Raw genomic sequence first — 20,012 nt, forward strand, 5'->3', positions numbered from 1 at the left:
GCATAAGCTGATAAAGCAGCTGGGACGCAGCAGATGCAACAGAAACCCAAAGACTGGGGTATAGAAAAGCCCCTTTTCACGTTTCCCATCGCAACAGAGACATCAAGATGTGGATGCTCCTGGAGAGCCTCTGTTCCAGCTGCCAGCAGAGCAGCACATCAGCCAAAGATGAAGCAACTCATTAGACAAGCTGGTAGTCCTGCTGGCTGGATCCAAGCGAGAGCTTTCCCTCGTAGGAAAGATGACATTTACAAGCCTGTTGAGTCGCAGTGCTTAAATGCCTTCTTCCCAAGTGCAACCAGCCTCTCGTGAGGGATGCTGCGAGCAGCGGCTCCAAGCTCCGTTGGGGCACTACCCACTGAGCTGCACGCACCAACGCTGACAGCCGACGGACTGCACCCCGTACACACGCTGGCTCAGAGTAAGACCACAGTGACCCAAAGGGCCAAGAGCACGGGACTTCCCTGCAGCAGCTTCAGCTTGAATGGTCAATAGCAGGCTTTTCCCATTTATATCCGCCATCCTACGATTCTGTGATTTGCACAACAGTTACATTCAGGCAGGTACTCGGCTAACGGTGACCTCAACTGCTCCAGCCTCGGTCCATCTCCCGTGGAGCTCACATGTGCCAAGCCCTGGATGCCGGTGAGCTCGGCGATCCTGCCGCTGTCCTGTCCATGGGCATCTGTCTTCTACCGCCTGCTCCCACCACCCAGACAACTTTGCCAATATTATTAAAGCTCAACTTGTAAAAGGCTCTTGCTCTTTCCATTCTTTTTTCCTTCTAAGAAGATGTTACTGTGGCATGTTGACAAAATTAGACAGATTTACGCAAGGGATTATGAGGAAATTGCCTGAAGCTCTTTTCCACTAGTTCTCCATAATTGGACTTGTATTTATACACACAAATATAAACAGCGAGTGCACTGAACCCATGTGTCACTATAAATACTGTCTGACCTCTGGCAAGGAAGAGATACAGAGGACGAAACGAAGTTACTCACCAGCCAAATTTTATCTGCTCTACCCACCCTTTATTTCTTCAAAGGACTCCAATTCTTTCAAATTAATTTGCATTTAAAGCTCAGCCAAAAGCCTCTTCCTGCCCCCAGAGTTAGCATTTTGGGCAGCTGCCCGTGCACGAGAGATATCTTGAGCACCAACAGACGAGAGGTGGGCGAACTTCTAGAGCCTGCAGTGCAGAGCCAAGCAAAGGAGCTTCAAGAAGCACACATGAATTCCTGACGCAAGCCTTCCAGAGGTGCGACAAACACCCAGAGCAGCCATTTTCCTCAAGTCTTCAAAGGACAACCCTTCTGAACGAGCAAGGGTCTGAACTGCATGGACAGAGAGGTACTGGAGAGGCCGCAAAGGTACTGAGAGACCTCAAAGAGCCCCAGGACAGGAGGAGGTAGCTAGGGGAGAAGAACTATCCAACCCAAACACACATCTCAGCTGCTCTTCTTCAAACATCTTTCTACACACAAAGCAAAGATGCAAGGCAGAAGGCCCATGAAAGCATCATTAACCTCTTCCCACCCAAAAGGGGGAACCTATATAAACAAAGGGTCCAGGAGATTCAAGGGCACAATACATGTATTTCACCTCGTGGAGATCTCAACACACATTCCCTGCCTCCTCCTCTCCTTGAGTCAAGACATTGACATCCAGGAATAGTATGGACATGTTAGAGCATCCACTTGGGCCAGAGTCCACCATGTCTCAGCCACCGTGTCCTTCAACCCTTCATCCTCCTCAGACGAAGAGCTCAATTCACCTACGTGAGGCTCCGTCTCAAGCTCAAGTCCTGCACGATCCCACGAGATGTCCTGCAAGTCGGAATTCACCCTCTGCTCTGAGGCAGCGCCAGCGGCTGCCTCCATCCCGGCATGCCATCGCGCATCGCTTGAGATCCTTCAGCGCGAGAGGTGCTAGAGAAACACAGCGATGATGGCCCCTTGCCCCAGAGCTGCTGCTGCCAAGGCACCGCAATGACGGAGGAAGGGGCTGGTCACAGCAGGGAGCACACCGGAGAAGGGGGTCCCTTCTACAGGTCTGCAGACACCACGACTCATCTACACAACGGACTTCACCATGCTGACGGGAGAGGAGCGGGGAGGAGAGAGGGCGAGGGAAAAGGGGCCGGACTGGAGAGGAAGAGGGGGATACAGTCATGGGGAAGGGGGGGAGAGAGGAAGATAAATGAAAAACAGGAGTGAGAAAATATATAAGTAAATTAAAGAGACTGAAAAGAAAAAAATAATAAGAAGAAAGAAAGAAAAGGAAAACGCACTCAGACAAGCGGACTCACAACTTCTCCAAGCAGGAGGCGGCATGAAACACATGCAGAGGATCAGCACATGGACACTCTTTAAAGGGGAACCTGTTTTCTTTCAAGCGGGGAGCGAGGGATGCTCCTCCTCCCGCACACCAGGCGCCGACGTCCCTTCATCACTCAACGCTACGCCACGGCCAAGCCCCCGAACTCCCAGTGTCGGCAGCGCTGCCCCAGCAAGGGGGAGGCTGGGGTGGCCGCCCAGGGCAGGCTGCAGTGCCGAGGGGCATGGGTGCTTGGTGCCTTGTCTGTGGTTTTTGGGTTTCCCTCTGCAGGGAGAAGACAGCCCCCTCTTCCCCGTTAGGAAATGCACCACTGCGTGCTGCATCCAAAGAGAAGAAGATGGGAAAAACTGCTCGTGCCAACTCAGTAGCGGCATTTTTTTGATCCCTGCCCATCAGTAAAAACTTCCTGACCTTCATTCAGTGAAAGCCAACGTGCTGCAGCCGCCACCAGGCCCGCAAACTGCACCTCCCTCTCCTCCTCTCAACATTTATTACTGCAGTACAGAAACGCTGGCTGGTCTGGTATAAAATCCCCATGCTCCGCATGCACTGACAATTTTATGACCCCAAATCATCAAGAAATTACTTGGCTGGGCTCTTTACAGGATTCCTCACTTATTAAAGTGAGATTTATTCTTCTGGCTTCCCCTTTTTGGGGATAATGACTCTGGAGTCACTCCTGCGACTCCAACCCCTGGCAGCATCTCCGAGTAAGACACACGGCTGCTCCTCCGCAAGCATCCTGCTGGGCAATACGACCCTGCTCCTGAAACCCCATCAGCACCCAGCACGGGAGACAGGAGCCAGCCAGGATCTGTGCAACAGGCACGCCAAACTCGGACCTGAGCCTGGACTCACCTCTGCTGTGCTAAAGCCACGTCCACTTGTGTCCCTAATGCTCCTGAAGCAGGGAAGCACCACAGAAAAAGAACAGAGAAAACAGTTAACGTCCTCAGCGAGGGCTTCCCCATTTCTCGAGAAGTCTGGCACAGCCCAGATGTCACCAAGGCTTGGTGCTAGCTCTGCTCCTCATGGGACATCCTCCTCTGGGATCAGAAGAGGAAAACAGAAGAAGGTGGCCAAGCGCTCAAGAGCTTTGGAAGGCTGCAAGGCTCGAACTGGAGGAGTTTTGCCATACCAAGAGGATGGCTCTTCCACAGAGCACACATCCTGTACCTGCTCTCATCGGCCGTGACCCAACACTCCTTCCTCACCTCTCCCGCTCTCCCCACCCCAGGACAACCCTACGCGTCAGCTGAAGGAATTCCACTCTCCTGGAAACATCCACCTGATTTCTCTAGGCATCTCATCTCTCTCTCTCTTTTACGAGGCTCTTCTCCACGCCAACAAGGCTCCTCAGGCTGTTAAGAGAGCATCGGCCAGGACCTCGACTCTTCCCATCCAAGGCAGCAAAGCTTAAGTTTTTGTTAAGACCTGTCCTAAGGAAGCTTGGGCATGGCCAGGCCCTAGAAACGGTCCTATCTCCAATCCCACCTCTCCTTCCATAACCAGCCTGGCTGACAGCCAAATGGGTCAGCATTCCCAATCCTTGGGGTCAGGAGTGACTATTATCCCATCTGGCTTTAGCAGTTTTAGTGACATTCTCTGCTTCTAAGGTCTGAAAACCATCTCCCAATTACTCCATCCCAGTACCAGGGATGCCCATGGCCATCTAGGAAACTGGTCCCATGAAGGCAGCCCTAGAGGTATTTTCTTGGGAGAGTCTTTCAAGATCTGCTTAGGGCTGTTTAATTACAGCTGGGTCAGAAGAAGGCTTAAAAATTTCTCCAAGGAGTATTTCAGAGAAGGAGGGCTTTTACTATGACTACACTTGTGACGGGAACGATAAAACACCTCACTGGCAGACTGAAACTGTAGTTACGCTGCTGCCAACCACGCAGTCCATCTTGAAAGAAAGACTTCTCCCGTTTCCCGCGATTGAGGAGACTTGGGAAAAAGAATACAGATCCAGGTATTGCTGGGAACAAAATTCTCCATGTCCTGGACTGCAGCTGGAGACTGATTTTTGGAGCCCCACTCTGAAAGCACTGTCTGCAGCTGGTTGCTCCAGACGTGGCTGTTTTACCTGGCTCCAGGGGGTAGCCGCGAGCTCCTCCTGGTTTGGATCATCCGGGACAACCCCAACCTCAACACGCACCTCCCTAACACCGCACAACCCTCGCGCCACGCAAGCCCTGCCAGGGCTGAGAGGTGCCACGTGTCGCCATCCTCCAAGAAAGGAAGGACGGCCACGGGGATACAGCAGCTCGGCTCATCCCAAACCTCAACACGAAGACACGGCTGCCAGCACTGGGCTCTCCAGCCCCACTGCCACCCCAAAGGCAGGGGAGCAGCGGCATGCCGCTGGGAGGGGAAACCCAAAAGCCACAGAGACTGTGCGTCCAGAGGTGTTTCCTAGTGTTTTCGGATTCCTTATTCCCCTTTAAAGGAAGAGATGGTATTGGAAAAGCCCCTTCCATGTCCCCTCTCATGCCCCGCTCCCGGCCACCCTCCACAGCGCCCACACCATCCTTTCGGACATGGATCACCCTTACCTATTGAGCTGAGGAGAAGCTTGTCTCGACAACACTGCCCAGATAGCTGAGATTAATCAAAAACAAAGCAGTTATCAACACCCGCAAGGAGCCGAGCTCCGCAACACATCAGCACGTCAACAACTCCAAAGGAAAAGGAGGGAAAGAAACCAAACCGAAACACAAACGAAACGAGGCTGGAGAAGAAAGGGGGAAAGAAACAGAAGAGAAAGGAAAAGAAGAAACGAAAACAATAATCAACAAAGCAAATGGATACACTGCATAAAAGCACGGACAACAGTGCTGCTCTAACACGGATCTGTCCTGGAGCTGGGTCTCCTTGGGGTGCCCTAGTTAGGAGACGTGGACATACGTCTACATACTTAATTGCATCGCTCCATAGCTGTGTTTTCCAGAGGCACACAGAAGTCGTTTCAGGCTCGTTCAGCTCCTCTCCCTCCCCAACCTCTCCCCTGAGCCCTCCTCTTGCTTTCCCCACTGCGCACCCCAGGCGTGCCGTGCCGGAGGAGTTTTCTAAGGCCATAACGCTTCCAGGTACCAGAGGGCGGGAGTGAAATGCGGAGGGCACTGCGGGGTGAAACGCTGCCTCCCCCCTCCCCGAAACACACTTCTCTGTACGCCTCCAACCGCGCCGGCTCTGCGGGGCCGGGTGCCCCGGCCCCCCGACTCCTCTCTGCTGCAAGCCGGAGCGGGGCGGGCGGTGTTTCAACCCCACCAGACAACAAGCCGAAATGAAGCGAGACGAAAGGATGGGACGAAAGCACGGCTACGGGGTCTAAGGTGCTGTGAAAGACAGAGGGAAAGAGGAGAAATACAGAGAGAGAGAGAGAGAGAGAGGAGAAAGAGAGAAGGAGAGAGAGACGCTTTTTGCCTGGAGCAACCCTGGTACCTGGAAAACCAGCTGCTACTCTCTAGTGCAGCCACATCCCTCTTTAGAGCAGGATCTGAGCGTGCCAGCAGCCTCCCGATCTCCGCTGGGGTTAGTTTATTTTTATTTTTCCTCCTCTCCTGACATGTTGCTGGTGTGGCTAAGTCCTTGATCTCTCCCTGCCCGCGTCCTGGGGCTGCAGCATCCCTTTTGCAGGTGGGGCGGTGACCGTGATAGCTGTTTCTGTCATGCATTAAAGCTCTCTAGACTCCGCGGGAAGGAAGAGGAGGAAGACAGAGGCGCGGCGGCGGCGGCCCTAACGTTCGAAGAAAGCCAAGAGCCAGCAGCTAGAAGAGGAAACAACCGCCAGTGACACCAGGACACTTACCTACGCGAGCCAGGAGCCAGGTCTTTGCACGCCTGGTAGACGGCCCATAGCCCGAGTCACGGCACTCCCGGGTTCCCCAAAGGAGCCGCCGGGAGGAGGCAAGCGCGCCGCCGGCGCCGGGAAGGTCGCCTGCCTAAAACCCAGCTCTCCGGGGCAGCGGCCATGCAACCCGCGCCCGCGGCACCAGCCTCTTCCTAGCAAAGCCCGCGGGACGCCGTCTCCAAAAGGGATGCTGCAGCGCGCCCAGAGAGACCCTACGAGTTGGGATGGCGATGGCGGGGAGGGAGTCAAGAGGGAGCGGGTGAGGCAGGGTGGGGGAAGCTGGGAGGGGGCCGGGGTGGGGGTGGTCGGGGGAGCACGACGGGGCTCACGCACTTACCCCATGGCGGCTACCGTGGTGGATGTCGGCTCCGGTTGCAGAATCTCCTCGCCAGCCCTCCTCGGAGAGGGGATGTCTCCGAACACGTCCATGGTGTCCACGGGCAGGGAGGAGCCCTGGGAGCCGGAGTAGCCGGTGGCCAGGGAGGCGAAGGCGGCGGTAGGTCGGTAGCTGGGGCTGCCTCCCCGGCTGCTTGGCGCGGGGGATCCCGTCGACGGCGTGGACTTGCGGGAGAAGCTGACGGCCGCCGGGGGCTGCAGGGTGATCTCCGACACCTCCGCCTGCTGGATGAGGCCCGGCCGGGGCCGGGCGCGGACGGTGAGCTCCGGGGAGCTGTTGCGGGAGCTGAGGGGGCTTTGGGTCAGAGGAGAAAGCCTCGAAGGTTGTAGCACCACCTGATGTAAACTGGGCTCGGCCCTCCTGACCTGCCGAGGGCTGGGCCGAGGTCGGGGTTGGGGCTCGTACCACCTGGTGTCCAGGCCGAATGTGCTTGTGCCGCTGGGGCCGACGGGCTCGGACGGTTCGTGGTAAGGCAACACGGGTATGCCCATACCTTGGCTGGTATGTCTTAGCTGCCCTTGACATCCCATGGGTTGCATAGGTTTGTCCTGCCACTTGGTGGTGGTGGGCACAGAGGGTTGGCCCCTGCCGGGCGACTTGCCGGTCCAGCTCTTTGGTGCCTCCAGGGGCAGGATGCCCGGGTAGGACGCGGGGACCACCTGGAGGGAGGAGGGGGGCGGCCCCCGAGGAAGGCAGCCGGTGGGCTGGGGGCCCTCAGCCGCCTCGCAGGGCTGGAGCTGGTGGGGGAACGGTGCGGGGGCCGGCTCCAGGCCGCCGAAGGGGAACTCGGCCCTGCCCCAGGGCTCGGGGGACCGGCCCCCCGTGGGGGTCTGGGCCAGGGGCAGCGTGCTGTTGGAGGCGTTCTCCCCGTTCTCCTCGGGGATGGTGGGGTGTCCGAAGGGCCCCTCGGGGGGCAGCGGCGGGGAGGACATGACCGAGCTCAGCGGGCTGACTTCTGGCATGTAGAAGGGCGGCGGGTCCACCTCCCCGGGGCTGCTGCTGCTGAGGTAACCGTAAAACTGGTGGTGGAAAGCCCGGGGGGCCGGCGGGCGGGCCTGGCCGGTGGGCTGCAGGGCGCCGGGACCCTCCAGCGCCCGGTGGAACCGGGGGCTGTATGCTGGTGGCTGAAGGTAGGACTCCTGGCTGGAGGAGAGAGGGGTGAGCTGAGCTTTCAGGGCGGTGACCGAGGCCGGGACGACGGGGTCGTCGTTCTCCTCGTCCGACTGTCTGAACTCGGGGTACATGTCCGTCTCCTCCACGAAGGGGAAGCCCTCGATCCGCCGCGTCTTCAGGGACGGCTCCATCTCCGCCGGGTCCATGACGAAGCGGCCGTCCGGCCCGCGGCTGATGAGCTCGATGGGAGTGGTGGCCTCGGCTTCGGCCTCCGCCTTGGAGACGCTGTACTTCTTGCTGCTGATGGCTCGCTTGGTCTTCTTGTAAAGGGAGAGCTCCTTCTCCTTGGTGGGACTCAGCATCCGCTTGGCCTGCGGGCCCTGGTCGTCAGAGGACTCCGAGGGGGGACGGAGGGTGCGGATGCTCTCGGGACTCACCTTGCCGGAAGACAACCTGGACCACAGGGGAGAAAAACCGAGAGAGGGGACGGTCACCTGGAGGGGAAAGGAGGTCTCCTCACCCAGAAGAGCCGCCGGTCAGATCCAGAAAACAAAGTGCTACCAGCTCTCAAAAGAGGAACCGCTGGGAGAGAATTGCGGGGGCTAGCCGGGACGGCAGAGTCTTGCCTGGCCGCGGCACAGGCCAGAGGACCAGCAGCAGCACACATCATCCCTGCTCCTCAGGAGCGGAGCTCAGCACGCTCGGCATCCCCCCCAGGGCAGGCAGCTCACACCAACGCCTTGCGACAAGCTCCACCACCAACGCCTTGCGACAAGCTCCACCACCAACGCCTTGCGACAAGCTCCACCACCAACGCCTTGCGACAAGCTCCACCACCAACGCCTTGCGACAAGCTCCACCACCAACGCCTTGCGACAAGCTCCACCACCAACGCCTTGCGACAAGCTCCACCACCAACGCCTTGCGACAAGCTCCACCACCAACGCCTTGCGACAAGCTCCACCACCAACGCCTTGCGACAAGCTCCACCACCAACGCCTTGCGACAAGCTCCACCACCAACGCCTTGCGACAAGCTCCACCACCAACGCCTTGCGACAAGCTCCACCACCAACGCCTTGCGACAAGCTCCACCACCAACGCCTTGCGACAAGCTCCACCACCAACGCCTTGCGACAAGCTCCACCACCAACGCCTTGCGACAAGCTCCACCACCAACGCCTTGCGACAAGCTCCGCAGCCCCAGCAGGACAAAAGACAGATCCAGAGCCCGCTTCCAACTCCTTCAAAGGTTTCCTATGTTCACCTGAGCTATCCATACCCAGGAAAGCCCCCGAGAGGAGGGACATCAGGCAAACGTCCCCTCCCGCAGAACTCAGCATCTCACTTGGAGATGCTGATGGATCATTTCAGACCAACTTTTTCTCCTGTTCTCAACAGTCAAACTTAAGGCTGAGAGCCTCAAAAGGCAGAAAGCATCATTCATCCCTATCCAAAAGCCTCGGACAAACAGGATTGAAAGGCAAAAGGTAGCAGATCCAACACAGACAGTGCAGGCATGGTTATTTCAGTGCAGTGGATAAACTGAAAAAAAGCAAGATTAAGATCCACCAGCAGAAGATTTTGCAATGGTCCAGGAGCCAAAGCATCAGGCATCCACATCTCAAACTCTCGCGCTCACATTGGGAAGATGCTCCCATTCATTAGCAGCTATACATGCTTTTGATGGGCTCTGCAAGGAGCTATGGCTACTGCAGCAGCATGAACCACCACCTTTGGGCACGTGTGGAAAGAGGCTTCAGCAGGGCACGCTTCATGGGAAAAGAAAAGATACTGATGTAAGATTCTCTGAATTTCCCAAGAAAAACCAGAGCCAACAGAGAACAACCCAAAAACTACACTGAGCTTGTACGAAGGACTCTGTATGCAGCAGGCCAGCCCTTCTCCTAAGGAGCCCCTTCAAGCTGGGTGTGTAATTGAGGTCCAGCGGTCAGCTCCACCTTTGGTCAATGTTCACAGATCCAACGGGGTCATCTCTTAGCTTAAAGTTTGCTGCATTTGTCCCTGCTGCTTTCTGCTCCAAAGCCCGTTTGCCTCCTGTGAACCGTTGTGTTCCCACAAGTTCAGGGAAAACCCAAAACAACTCATCAGAAGCGACCAAACAAGGTCAGACATTTCCATCTGAGCCTTGCAACAACTGTATGAAGGAGGCACCTTGAAGACCCACAGCCTGGTGCTGCAGCTAAGACAGATACTTACGGGGACTCCAAACTCTTCCTGCAGTGGGTTATCGAGAGAGGAGGGTCTGGAAGAGAATAAAAAGGGGAAAGAAGAGAGAACACTAAGGAGGCGCAACACGACAGAGACAAGACAAACTCAACATCAAGACAACAAAAGACACTCAACAAGAGGCCAAGGTTTCATTGCTCCAGCACTTTAATGGTTGCTGACAACAAACAGCTCCCGTCACAGGGTCCTGCCCGTCCTACTGCCGCAGTCTCGCAGGCTAGAGGAGAAGGAGCCAATTCCCCTGCCCTCTCCGGCTCCCCAGCCGCCCTTTTCCCTAACAGCCGCTCCTGCATGGCGGCTGCAGTCCCAGCTTTCGGGAAGCAGAGCAGCAGGGTCTCCTTTGCAGGGGTCTTCTCTAGCCTAGCGCGGCCATCGGGCACTGCCCGCTATGGGTTGGGCAGAGCTGGGCAGGAAGCAGCTGGAGAGCCCAGCTCTGGGGGGACCTCGAGGAGTTGAGTGGTCCCCCCCCCATCTCTGGCCCAGAGGACACCCCGGCCCTAAACCCCCAGCTCTAGGAGTTATCACCACGCGAGAGCGCTCCCTCGGAAATCCCAGGCTAGTTTCTCTGTCGCCTCTTCACCCACCCTGCCTCTCCCGCTCCCGACCACGGGCGCTTTCAGGCACAGCCGAGGGATGAAGTCAGGGCTTCACCTGAGGACGCGCATGGACGGAAGAAGAGACAGACAGGGAAGAAGGTTACCACCACAACACAACCAGGGAGGAGAAACGAGGAGGAGGCGGGAGGGAGGAAGCAAGCACACCGGGGACCGGCTCACCTTTCTTGCGCTTGAGCTTGCGTTTGCGTTGCTTGTTGACGAAGCAGGCGGCGAGTGTGCTGAAGAGGATGGCAGCAGCCAGGAAGCAGATGGTGGCAACGATACCAGCCAGCACCGGGCGGGCTAGACCCTCGTCTGTCAGGTCAGGCTGAGGGAATATGTCTGGGGGAAAACCACGACAATTAGGTGTTATGCACACACCCCTGCCTGCTGCCTTCCCCAGGGACCTACCACAGCAGTGAAGGCAACTGGTACCAGGAATGATAATCTCTAAGTAAAGACCCTGCTTCCAACCTGGGGAGAGCGGTCAGCATTGCTGCAGGCCACTGCCAAGGGATTTAGCAACCTTGCACCAGGTAAACCTTTTTGTCTTAGCTGACAGACCCCCAGGGGAGAAGCCTCCAATGCCACACAAATACACACTTATGAGCAAGCACACACAACTGCACCAAACCTGCGGTTATCTCCTGGCCGAATAACCCGCTGCAGCAGCACAAGGTATTTTACCCTGTTTGTCAGTGCTTCATTTCAGCTTTTCAATGAACACTGGGCTCCGAACCCTCATGACGGCCCTTCGCTGACCACCAGCGCATCCAAACCACCAGCAGACCTCAGCTGCGGCCCTTTGCAGATGCAAGCCCTGCACACACCAGCGTTCCTGCCGTGCACTCGCATGCAGGCTCAGCACGCTTTCGCCAGCCTGGGAGGGCAGCTGCCTGGGGCCGGGGTGCATGCACGCCCCGCGGGCACTGCCAAACCCCATCAGAAAAATTGTGCAAGAGGAGCAAGGGCAAGCAAGCAGGCAGTCTGCAGCAGGCAGGCTCTCTGCACCGTGCCAGCACCACTTGGGGGCAGAGAGAGACTGCTGCATTCCTGCGTGCAGCAGAGCTGGGTGGCTCCTCAGCTTTTCCAGAGAGCCACAAAAGCAGGGTTCGCCCGCCGCATCCCCATCTCCTCCCTGCTGCCCTTGCCTTCTCCATCGCAATCACATACCCTCGCCTGTCCCCTCCTCGAGAAGCATCCTCCAGGCTGGACCGGGGTGCAGGGTATATGCATGAGCTGCAGCGTGTTGCAGTCTCCTGTTGCAAAGCTTTTTTTCCCCTTTGGACTCTGCACTGCAGTGCTACATTTCCCTCTCTGCACCTTTCATTCCCATTTCCAGGCTGCGCAGTGCCCGGTCAGAGCTTTGTTCTCTGGGCACCCCGCAGAGCTGAAATGTGCTGCCACTCTGCAGCAGCGGATGCCCGACAACACTGCGCTCCACGGGAAGGACTAAATGGGGCGGTTTGTCCTCGCCCGCTCCAACTGCTGCTGGTCCGTTTGCATCAGGAGGAGGCACGGGGCCAGCAGCGTGTCCAGGACACCAATCCTAACCGTATGCCCATCAGCCCAGCTCACAGCCCCAGCATCTCAGGCAAAAGCACAAAACCAGCCATCGCTGTCGTAAGCAAGTACCGATACATGACCTGAGCGCTAGCTTAGGTACCTGCAGAAGCAGAGATGCTCCCACAGCTGGGGGGAGAAGAAGGAGCCACCCCTTACCTGTACTGGACACGCCAGCAACGTTGCTGGGTTCGCTGATGAGATCCTGCATGACCGCCAGGACCCGGAACTCGTACCAGGTGTCCTGAAACACCAAGCACATCCGTCAGGTCCCCCGCCACAGCCTCCAACTTTACCCAGCTCCTTGAAGATCCCGGCACGGGGACCGAGCCACCCCAAAAGCTTCCCCAGAGCTGCAGCAGATGGTGCAACACCAGAGGTATGGTGTGGGCAGCCCCTGCTTACCTGGGACAAGTCCTTGGCAAAAAACTCGTTCTCGGTCCCCGGGATACCATCATCCAAGATCTCCCACCTCTCCGCGACGCGGAACTCCATGATGTAGCGGTCAATGGGGAAGCTGTGGTTAGCGGGAGGAAGCCACGACAAGAGGACGCCTTGCTGTGTCCGGTTGGCTGTTAGGCACCTCGGTGGGGTAACCAACACCAGAGGCTCTGGAGTTGTTACAGGGAATGCTGCAGACAGAGCAGATGGGACAGGGGACACCTTTGAGACGGGGCAAGAGACGCTCTCCTACGTGTGCCACATCAGCGGCAGATGGACCACCGCAGCAGCGGCAGGTCCCACCTTTCAGGAGTTTAGGGCACATCTCAGATGTGTGCTCTTATCTCAGAGATACGAAAGTGGCTTTCCAAAAAGCAGGGGACTAACGATGCAGTGACTTCAAGAAAAGGGGCACAGCATTAGAAAACCTCCTGCTTCCTCCCGCCTCCGCGCAAGACAGCCGCAAGGCAGGTACCAGTGCAAGGCCCTTTGTGTTAGCTCCTGCTCTGAGCTGCACGCAAGTGATTTTGTGCTCTAATAATACCTCCTGACCCCAGCTGAACTTAAGGAAGATCTGAAAGGTGACTGGTACAGCACAGTTCTCCTATGCTGTCTCTTAGGACAAGCTTTCAGGAGCCTCATGCATCCAGCAAAGTCTACAAGCTTCATCCAGGACCCTCCATGAACTATCTTCTACGCAGCTGCAAACTACTGCTGCTGATCACCATCTCTGTCCCCAGCAGATAGGACACACGGACCAAGGGAAAAGGCCACTTCTCCCCATGGACCCCCTGAATCCCGTCCCCCTCCTCCCCTTGTGCCCACAGAGGACCTACCTAGAGTGTTCACAGTGACCACCTCACTGAAGGAGCTGGTGCCCAGCTTGTTTTGAGCCAAGACGCTGAACTGGTATGCAGTCTCGGGTTCCAAGGTATCCACCAGCAGCCAACTGGAACCAGCTGGCACAGGGAGAGACAGCCAGTCGTGGGGGCCAAACTGGGCTCTCTTCATCCTGCGGAGAGAAAAGGGAGGATTCTCCTCAGGGAAGGTGCCTTTGACAGGGAGGACAAAGAGGCAGCATTAGCTTCTCGAGCAAAAATGGAGCTTTCCCGAGCAATGATTTGGTTTGACAGCAGCAATGTGTATGGACGTGGGGCAGCCGCTTGCCAGCCAAGAGCTGGCTTGGGGACAGCGTACGCGAGGACTGCCAGGCACGGGGCACCATCCCGTTGTGCCACACCAGCATCCCCCAACTCATATGGACACTGTCACCAGCCCTCCCCTCTGCCGTGCACCACCCGCACCCTCTGAGCAGGGTCAGGGACAAAGGCGGTGCCAACAGCCCCACTCTGAGGTTATCTCCATCAGATTCCCATGGGCAAAAGTGGAAGCTGCCGCATTTTTACTCCGGTGAGTGCTGCAAAGGGGACGGCTGGAGCAGGAGATGGGCCCTGTTCCCATTTATACCTTGACAGCTCCCAAGCCAGAGCCAAGTTTTCCCTCAGCTGTAGCCCTGTACATGCAATCCCCCAAGACACATTTAACTACATCACCATTTTTGCCATATTTGCACAAGTCGGGGGCTGCCAGCACAGCCCAGGGCATAACTTGGGGTTTGGCAGTGCAGCAGAGGCACTTGCGGGGAGCACAGGACACAGCTTTTCTGCAGGGGTCTATAACTCTCAAACCCAGGGCAAAAAAAAGCTCCCAGAGCCACCCCAGTGCGACCCCAGCACACACGAGCGTGCGGCCACCCCCACAAGCCATAACCCCGCTGGGAATCAGCACAGTCAAAGAGCCCCGCGTGCCAAAGCAGCGTCACTGCGCTGCAACGATATTGCAAGTATCAGTGCCCACGTTAGAGAGATGCTCTAGGAAGTCCCAGCCCTTGGCTGCAGGTTTTGGTGGTGTCCGCAGAGGATTTGGGAAGGATTACTGCAGACAGTCTATTCTGCATAGGTAAGTGGGCATATCTGTAGCCACTGGCATACAGCCAGGTAAATCCATCGCGTAGAAAGTAAAAGATGGAGCAAAGACATATAATGCCGCTGTAAAGGGAGCAAAAGGTGAGGCAGGAAAAGCAGCAGCAAGCTATGGAAACAAGCAAGTCGGCAGAGAGCCATGCATGTGCAGCGTGCCTCCACCAAATCGAGCGGCTGTGGGCAGGAAAGCCTCTGTATCACCGCGGCTCCGGCTGGGACTACAGCTGCCAGGATCCCTCGCCGCCACGGTGGAGGCATGGAGGGCAGCGGAGCAGCCCGTCACCCAGAGCAAGTTTTCCTTGCAGCATTTAACCCCACCACATTCGCATCCCTTCTCCCCAGCACTGCTGCGGGCAGGCACGCAATGGCAAGGGGCTGAGGGTGGGGAGAACGGAGGGTAAATGCAGCGCGGGGATGGGAGACCACCCTTGCCGAGGGAGAGCATGTACACAGGTGGGATGCCGCGGTGGCCCTGGCCATCCCTGGGGAGCAGGGTTTGCATTTCCAGCATCAACAACGGCAGAAGCGGGAGGAGAGCATTAACTCCACAGGAGGCGAAGCCATGTTTTGCTTGAGCATCCCATAGCCACAGCAGGGAGGAAAATGCATGGATGGCTAACATCCCTGGTCCCACAGCCTCCAGGGCTCACACCGTACAGTCAGGGCAAGAACAGGTCTCTGCCTCCCTACCCCAGGTCCCCACAGCACCCTGTAAATTACCTAAGGCAAGCTTAGAGCAAACATCCTTCCCTGCCGCTGGCTGCTCTCCCCGGTGTGGGGTCTGGAAGAGCCTTGAGGAGGCAGGAACCCAGCAGCAGGCTGCAGAGCAAGAGCAGCAGCAGCTGCCACCTCCCTCCAAGGTGAGCCATGTCTCCAGAGCAAAGAGGTTTAACCACTCCTTCCCAAAGACGTTTTCAGCAGAGCAAGGTCTGCACCGCTCTGCTCGCTCCCTCATTTTCCCCCTCTGCTCGCTCCATTCCTTCTTCTTTCCATCTCCCGACAGACTGTCCAGCCCCACCCCGCAAGTGTCCAGCCTCGGGCTGGAGCACAGCAGAAATCATTACAGGCAGCGTCCACCCTATCAGCAGTCTCCATCGGGGCAAATTAAGGCAAGGAAGGAAAGAGAGAGCAAGAACAAAGGCTGAAGAATGCCAGCCCGGGCCTGGGAAGGGAAGGCGTCATCCCCTCCACGTTTGCAAGGACAGCTCTTCAGAAGAGGAAGAGGACAAGAGCAAGTGCAGAGCCCAAAGAAAACCCCAACCTCCCTGCAGCTAAATTTCACCCTCCCCTGCCCTGGGGGAAAGCCTGCAGGGACGAGCCCAGCCCCATTGCAGGAAGGCAGGACGCACCCACTGGCTTTGGGTACCGGGTAGCGCAGGCTGGCACAGGAGCGATGGGAGCAAAGCCCTACGAGGGTCAGACCTGGCCAGCATCTCACAGTGGCTGGTTGTGAACTCAGCTGGGATTTAACCACCTCCAGGGAGCCGCAGAGCAAGGAGAGATCATTTCTGCTTAGTCACAGCTCTTCCAGGACGCACTCTATAAAGGCTGCATTTTCCATCCTCTGCCTGGCTGTTAAGCTTCATAAACAGTTTATCTTGAAATTAGATGCCAGAGGCAAAGTTACATGAATGCTAAGCGTCTCCCTTGTACCACAAGCAGAATAAAACCTGCTGGGGCAGACGGAGGTACTGGCTAGCACAGAAGGGAGAGGAAATACAGGAACTACATGATCCCACCACCACCATCTCTCCGAGGCACCAAACGGGAGCTCAGCCCTTTAATACCCGCAAGGCACAGAGCTGGGCACACCACCCTCACCACCCTCCTCCCCGCCGGCTGCTCGAAGCTCGGGTCGGCTAGGAAAGAAAAGAAGCAGAGAGCAAAGCATGCCGGGATGACTCACAGAGGGCCGTACCAAACTGAGAAAGTCTGCTCGTATCCACCGTCGTAGCCAGGCTCCCAGGAGACATTGGCAGAGGTCATAGCGACCACAACGTGCACGCCGGTCGGGGCGTGAGGGCTTGTGCCTGCGGAGAGAGAGGGATGGGTTAAAGGGCAGCAAGACCACGCACTAGCCAGCAAAGGCAAGGGGGCTGGAAGGAGTCTGCTCCCAGCCTTGGTTCAAAGGGACTCCTCTTGCACCAAGCAAAAGCCACCTGGAATTTCTGCTAGAAATAGCAGCAGGACAGCTGCGTCCACAGGTGGCCAAAATAACAGAGCAGAAAAAGGCAGCTCCACCAGTCAGTAACATTTAAAGGAGACACTGCTCTTCGCGGGAAGCATCCCCATCTCCTGCCTTACCGACACACTGCCTGGGGACTCTACCCAGGCACCCGCCACTGGCCGTCCCCAAGGACCCGTCCCCTGCCCTGCCCGTACCTACGACGGTAAGGTGGGTGCTGGCAGTAATGCTTGCGACGATGTTGGTGGCGACGCACTCCCACTCGCCATGGTCGTCCTTGCCAAGGGAGCGGATCTGCAGGGTGCCGCCAGGCAGCGTGTTGTGCTTGCTCCTGCTGGGCTTCCCTACCTTGGGCAAGGAGCGGGGGGAGCCGGGCAAAGAGAGAAAAAAACACGACTCAGAAGCGGGTTGCGGGGCAGGGTGAGGCGGCAGTGGGGTCACTAAGCTACCTGCGCGGCCCAGGGGACACCGCCGGCCACCGGCAAGGGATCTGGTCTCTCCGGTCGCGGCAAGGCAGCCGGTTCCCCCGTTTTCGAGAAGACCTGGCGGGGCAACGCAAGAGGCACGCGTCAGGGAGGCTGATGCTCAGCACTCACACACAAGCGGAAAACCCCACAGCACTCACACGGACACCGAGCCCTGTGCTGGGACTCAACCTCCGGCATCCAAAGCTGAAACCGCTGCAGAGGGAGGTGTACTGGCCACCCCTGGCAAACACCCTCCCGGGCCAGGGAAGGCACCGCCTGCCCCAGGAGATGCCCAAACTGCCCCTCAGCCTCAGCCAGTGGCAGAGGAGAGGCAGCACCCTTCACATCAGAGGTTTGGGCAGCAAGGGCCCCACAGGTACGCGGGAGGATGGCGTGCGTGGAGGTGCCCGGGAGCTCTCAAAGCCGAGCGGAAAAACGGAGCTTGTAACAACTCATGTCTACGCCCATCAGCCAAAGTTGTGCAAATCCCACGTTGTCCTGAGTCCTCTTCAGCCGTTCTTCACGCAGGGGTCTCTGCTGATTGACACCAGGACCCACGGTTCGATGCCACGCAGGATGAGCAGAGGAGCGGACGGGCCCGTGGGGTTACCAGTGCCAAGCCCAAGCTGTCAGGAGTCTTTCAAGAGACTGGTCAGCGCTGGTGGGCTGACGGGGAGCGAGGGAGCTTGCTTCTGCCACTGGGAAACTGAGCCCAGCCCAAGCCAGCCCTGACTGGAGTCAGCAGGGGGATAAGCCCAGAGTCATGAGATGAGGAGGACCGCCAGAAGGCACAAGAGGGGTTGAAAAGAAACCTGAATAAAAATGGGGGGGGGGGGGAGAAAAATAAGATGGAGAAAAAGACTAAACAGGCAACAAGTTTTAGGTAGGTCACTTGCAATCTGTGCAAGTCATGGTCCTCCTCATGCTAGTAAAAGGAACTCAAAGAGGTCCAGCATCTAACACCACAAGGACTGAGGATGGTGCCCACTGGGCAACGCAGGGACCCCGCTCACTCTCAGGAGCCCTAAGAAGGGGATGGGAGGCTTGGAGAGAAGATCCTGACAGGGGGACAAAGAGCCCAGGAGGTCCCCTGCATGGTGGCTTTCCTACGGGAGCAGTGAAGGTGGGAAGCGAAGGGAAGGCTGGAGGAGGACTGGAAAGCCCTGTTTGCTCCCAGGCTGTGCCACCATGCCGGATCCTACCCTGCTCTACAGAAAGGGACATCCTGAAATCATTACGTCCAGCATCATTAAAACAGCTTCTTCCCAGGGTCTTCGAAGTCACGGGGCAGCAAAGCAGCTGCCGACCGGTCCAGCCAAGCAGCTGCCGACCAGTCCAGCCCCTTGCCAAAACACAGCCAAGAGACCCCCGGACATGCTCCAGTGGCACGTCCCCTCCCGCCGCGGGAGGTCCACGCCACGAGAACGGCATCGCCGGGGCTGCCACGACCTGCCGGCGACCACCTCTCAGGCAGGCAAGTAGGAGGGCGTCCTGCGGGCAGTGCCGGCGAGGAAGAGGAGGGGGGCCAGGGTGGGGGCAGCGCTCAGCCTTGCAGATGCTGCTGTGACGGTTTCACGGGATTAAAGTACTCAGTGGCCACAAGCCGGGCTTCCCCCACCCACCTGCGGGACAGGACAGCAGTGGCTCAGCCCAAAGCGAAGCAGCTGTACCTGCAGTTTGTTCTTACCGGGACAGAGTGTGGCTTCTCTGTCTGCAATATTCACCAAAAGCCAAAGGCACTGCAGATTTGTCTGGCAGGCCGGGTACCTTTCTCCAGGCGATGATGGGAAAGGGGTCTCCGGCAGCAGCGCAAGGAATCAACAGCTCCCTCCCTGCCTCCTGTCTGTACTCCCAGCCTGGTAGCACCGTGAAATAGGGGGGGTCCTGCAGCCGAGGGAAAAAGCAAGGAGCATCAACCCGCGCCAACTCCCACCGCGCACGAGCGGCTCCCCACCACCAAACCCAGCCCTTTTCCAAAACAAATGAACCACTGGTTCAGGTAAAGTTGAGACATTGCAAGGAAAGCCACAGCAGAGAGCGTGCGCTACGGAGGCTCTACAGTACAGCAAATTATATACCCAGAGGGAAGTTTTCTTTGAAGAGCCACTGCACTAGGGCAACCTTTTTAAGGAGGTAAACAGGAAAAAAAACTACCCACATCGCATCAGACATCAACCTGATTTCATCAACTCCGCAGCCGCCTTAGCGGATGTGTCTATGATACAGAAAGCATTATCATGTCAACCTTAGCGAGACACCATGAATCACCGCCGCTCACAAGCACAGGACTTTTTGTTCAGGGAAGGAAGAGGCAGCCGCTCCCACCCCAGCAACACCGGGAACTGCACTGGGAGCCCAGCACGCCTCGGGCTCTGCACGCAGCAAGACCACGTGGAGCATCTCTAGAGCTCGAATCATCCATTTATTAAAATCCTCCGTGAACCCAAGCCCAGGTCAGCAGGGCTGTATTTTGTTGGCAAAAAGGCCATCCCAGGGACGTGTTTCCTCAACCTACCCCGGTCCAGCGCTACCAAGCCCTTATACTCATCACACACCGGCTGTGGCGCAGCCCATGCCAAAACCCGTGCCCCTGCTCCGGCAGGTTATTTCCAGATACGCCAGGCAGGGTGCACTCAGGGTTTGCCTGTCCTGGTGGGAAGCACACCTCCACCCGCAGCACAGATTCACCTTCGTGCTCGAGCCTCTGCTGTTCCCCTTCAAGGATGCTCGCGAGGGCCCACGTTCGCCTTTCTCAGCAAGGTAAGAGACAAGGCTCGGAGCAAAAGGCGACAGGTTTTTGCTCAGGTGAGTAATGTAGGTGGAAAA

General features: G+C 57.3%; 1 protein-coding gene across 12 annotated transcripts in view; it reads right to left on the bottom strand.

Annotated features, from left to right (window-relative positions):
* IGSF9B (immunoglobulin superfamily member 9B) overlaps positions 1-20,012 on the bottom strand; it is a 44,215-nt gene that overhangs the window by 6,340 nt on the left and 17,863 nt on the right. For 4 of the 12 annotated variants that reach the window (XR_008235095.1, XR_008235094.1, XM_052786404.1 and 1 more), the window contains exons 10-19: positions 18,954-19,070; positions 17,169-17,261; positions 16,917-17,067; positions 16,441-16,564; positions 13,389-13,564; positions 12,517-12,743; positions 12,271-12,355; positions 10,729-10,890; positions 9,923-9,968; positions 6,531-8,156 (exon numbers count right to left, since the gene is read on the bottom strand). Coding sequence is in view for 8 of the 12 variants with exons in the window: in XM_052786404.1 (XP_052642364.1) it covers positions 6,531-8,156; positions 9,923-9,968; positions 10,729-10,890; positions 12,271-12,355; positions 12,517-12,743; positions 13,389-13,564; positions 16,441-16,564; positions 16,917-17,067; positions 17,169-17,261; positions 18,954-19,070 (2,807 nt within the window). In the remaining 4 variants the exon portion in view is untranslated. Of the gene's footprint in view, positions 1-1,702; positions 2,148-4,895; positions 4,942-5,784; positions 6,111-6,530; positions 8,157-9,922; positions 9,969-10,728; positions 10,891-12,270; positions 12,356-12,516; positions 12,744-13,388; positions 13,565-16,440; positions 16,565-16,916; positions 17,068-17,168; positions 17,262-18,953; positions 19,071-20,012 lie in introns of those variants that run through there. The other 8 variants (XR_008235097.1, XR_008235096.1, XM_052786410.1 and 5 more) reach the window with 8 other exon arrangements.

Source organism: Harpia harpyja, chromosome 4 (genome assembly GCF_026419915.1).
Source record: "Harpia harpyja isolate bHarHar1 chromosome 4, bHarHar1 primary haplotype, whole genome shotgun sequence".
Classification (NCBI taxonomy): domain Eukaryota; kingdom Metazoa; phylum Chordata; class Aves; order Accipitriformes; family Accipitridae; genus Harpia; species Harpia harpyja.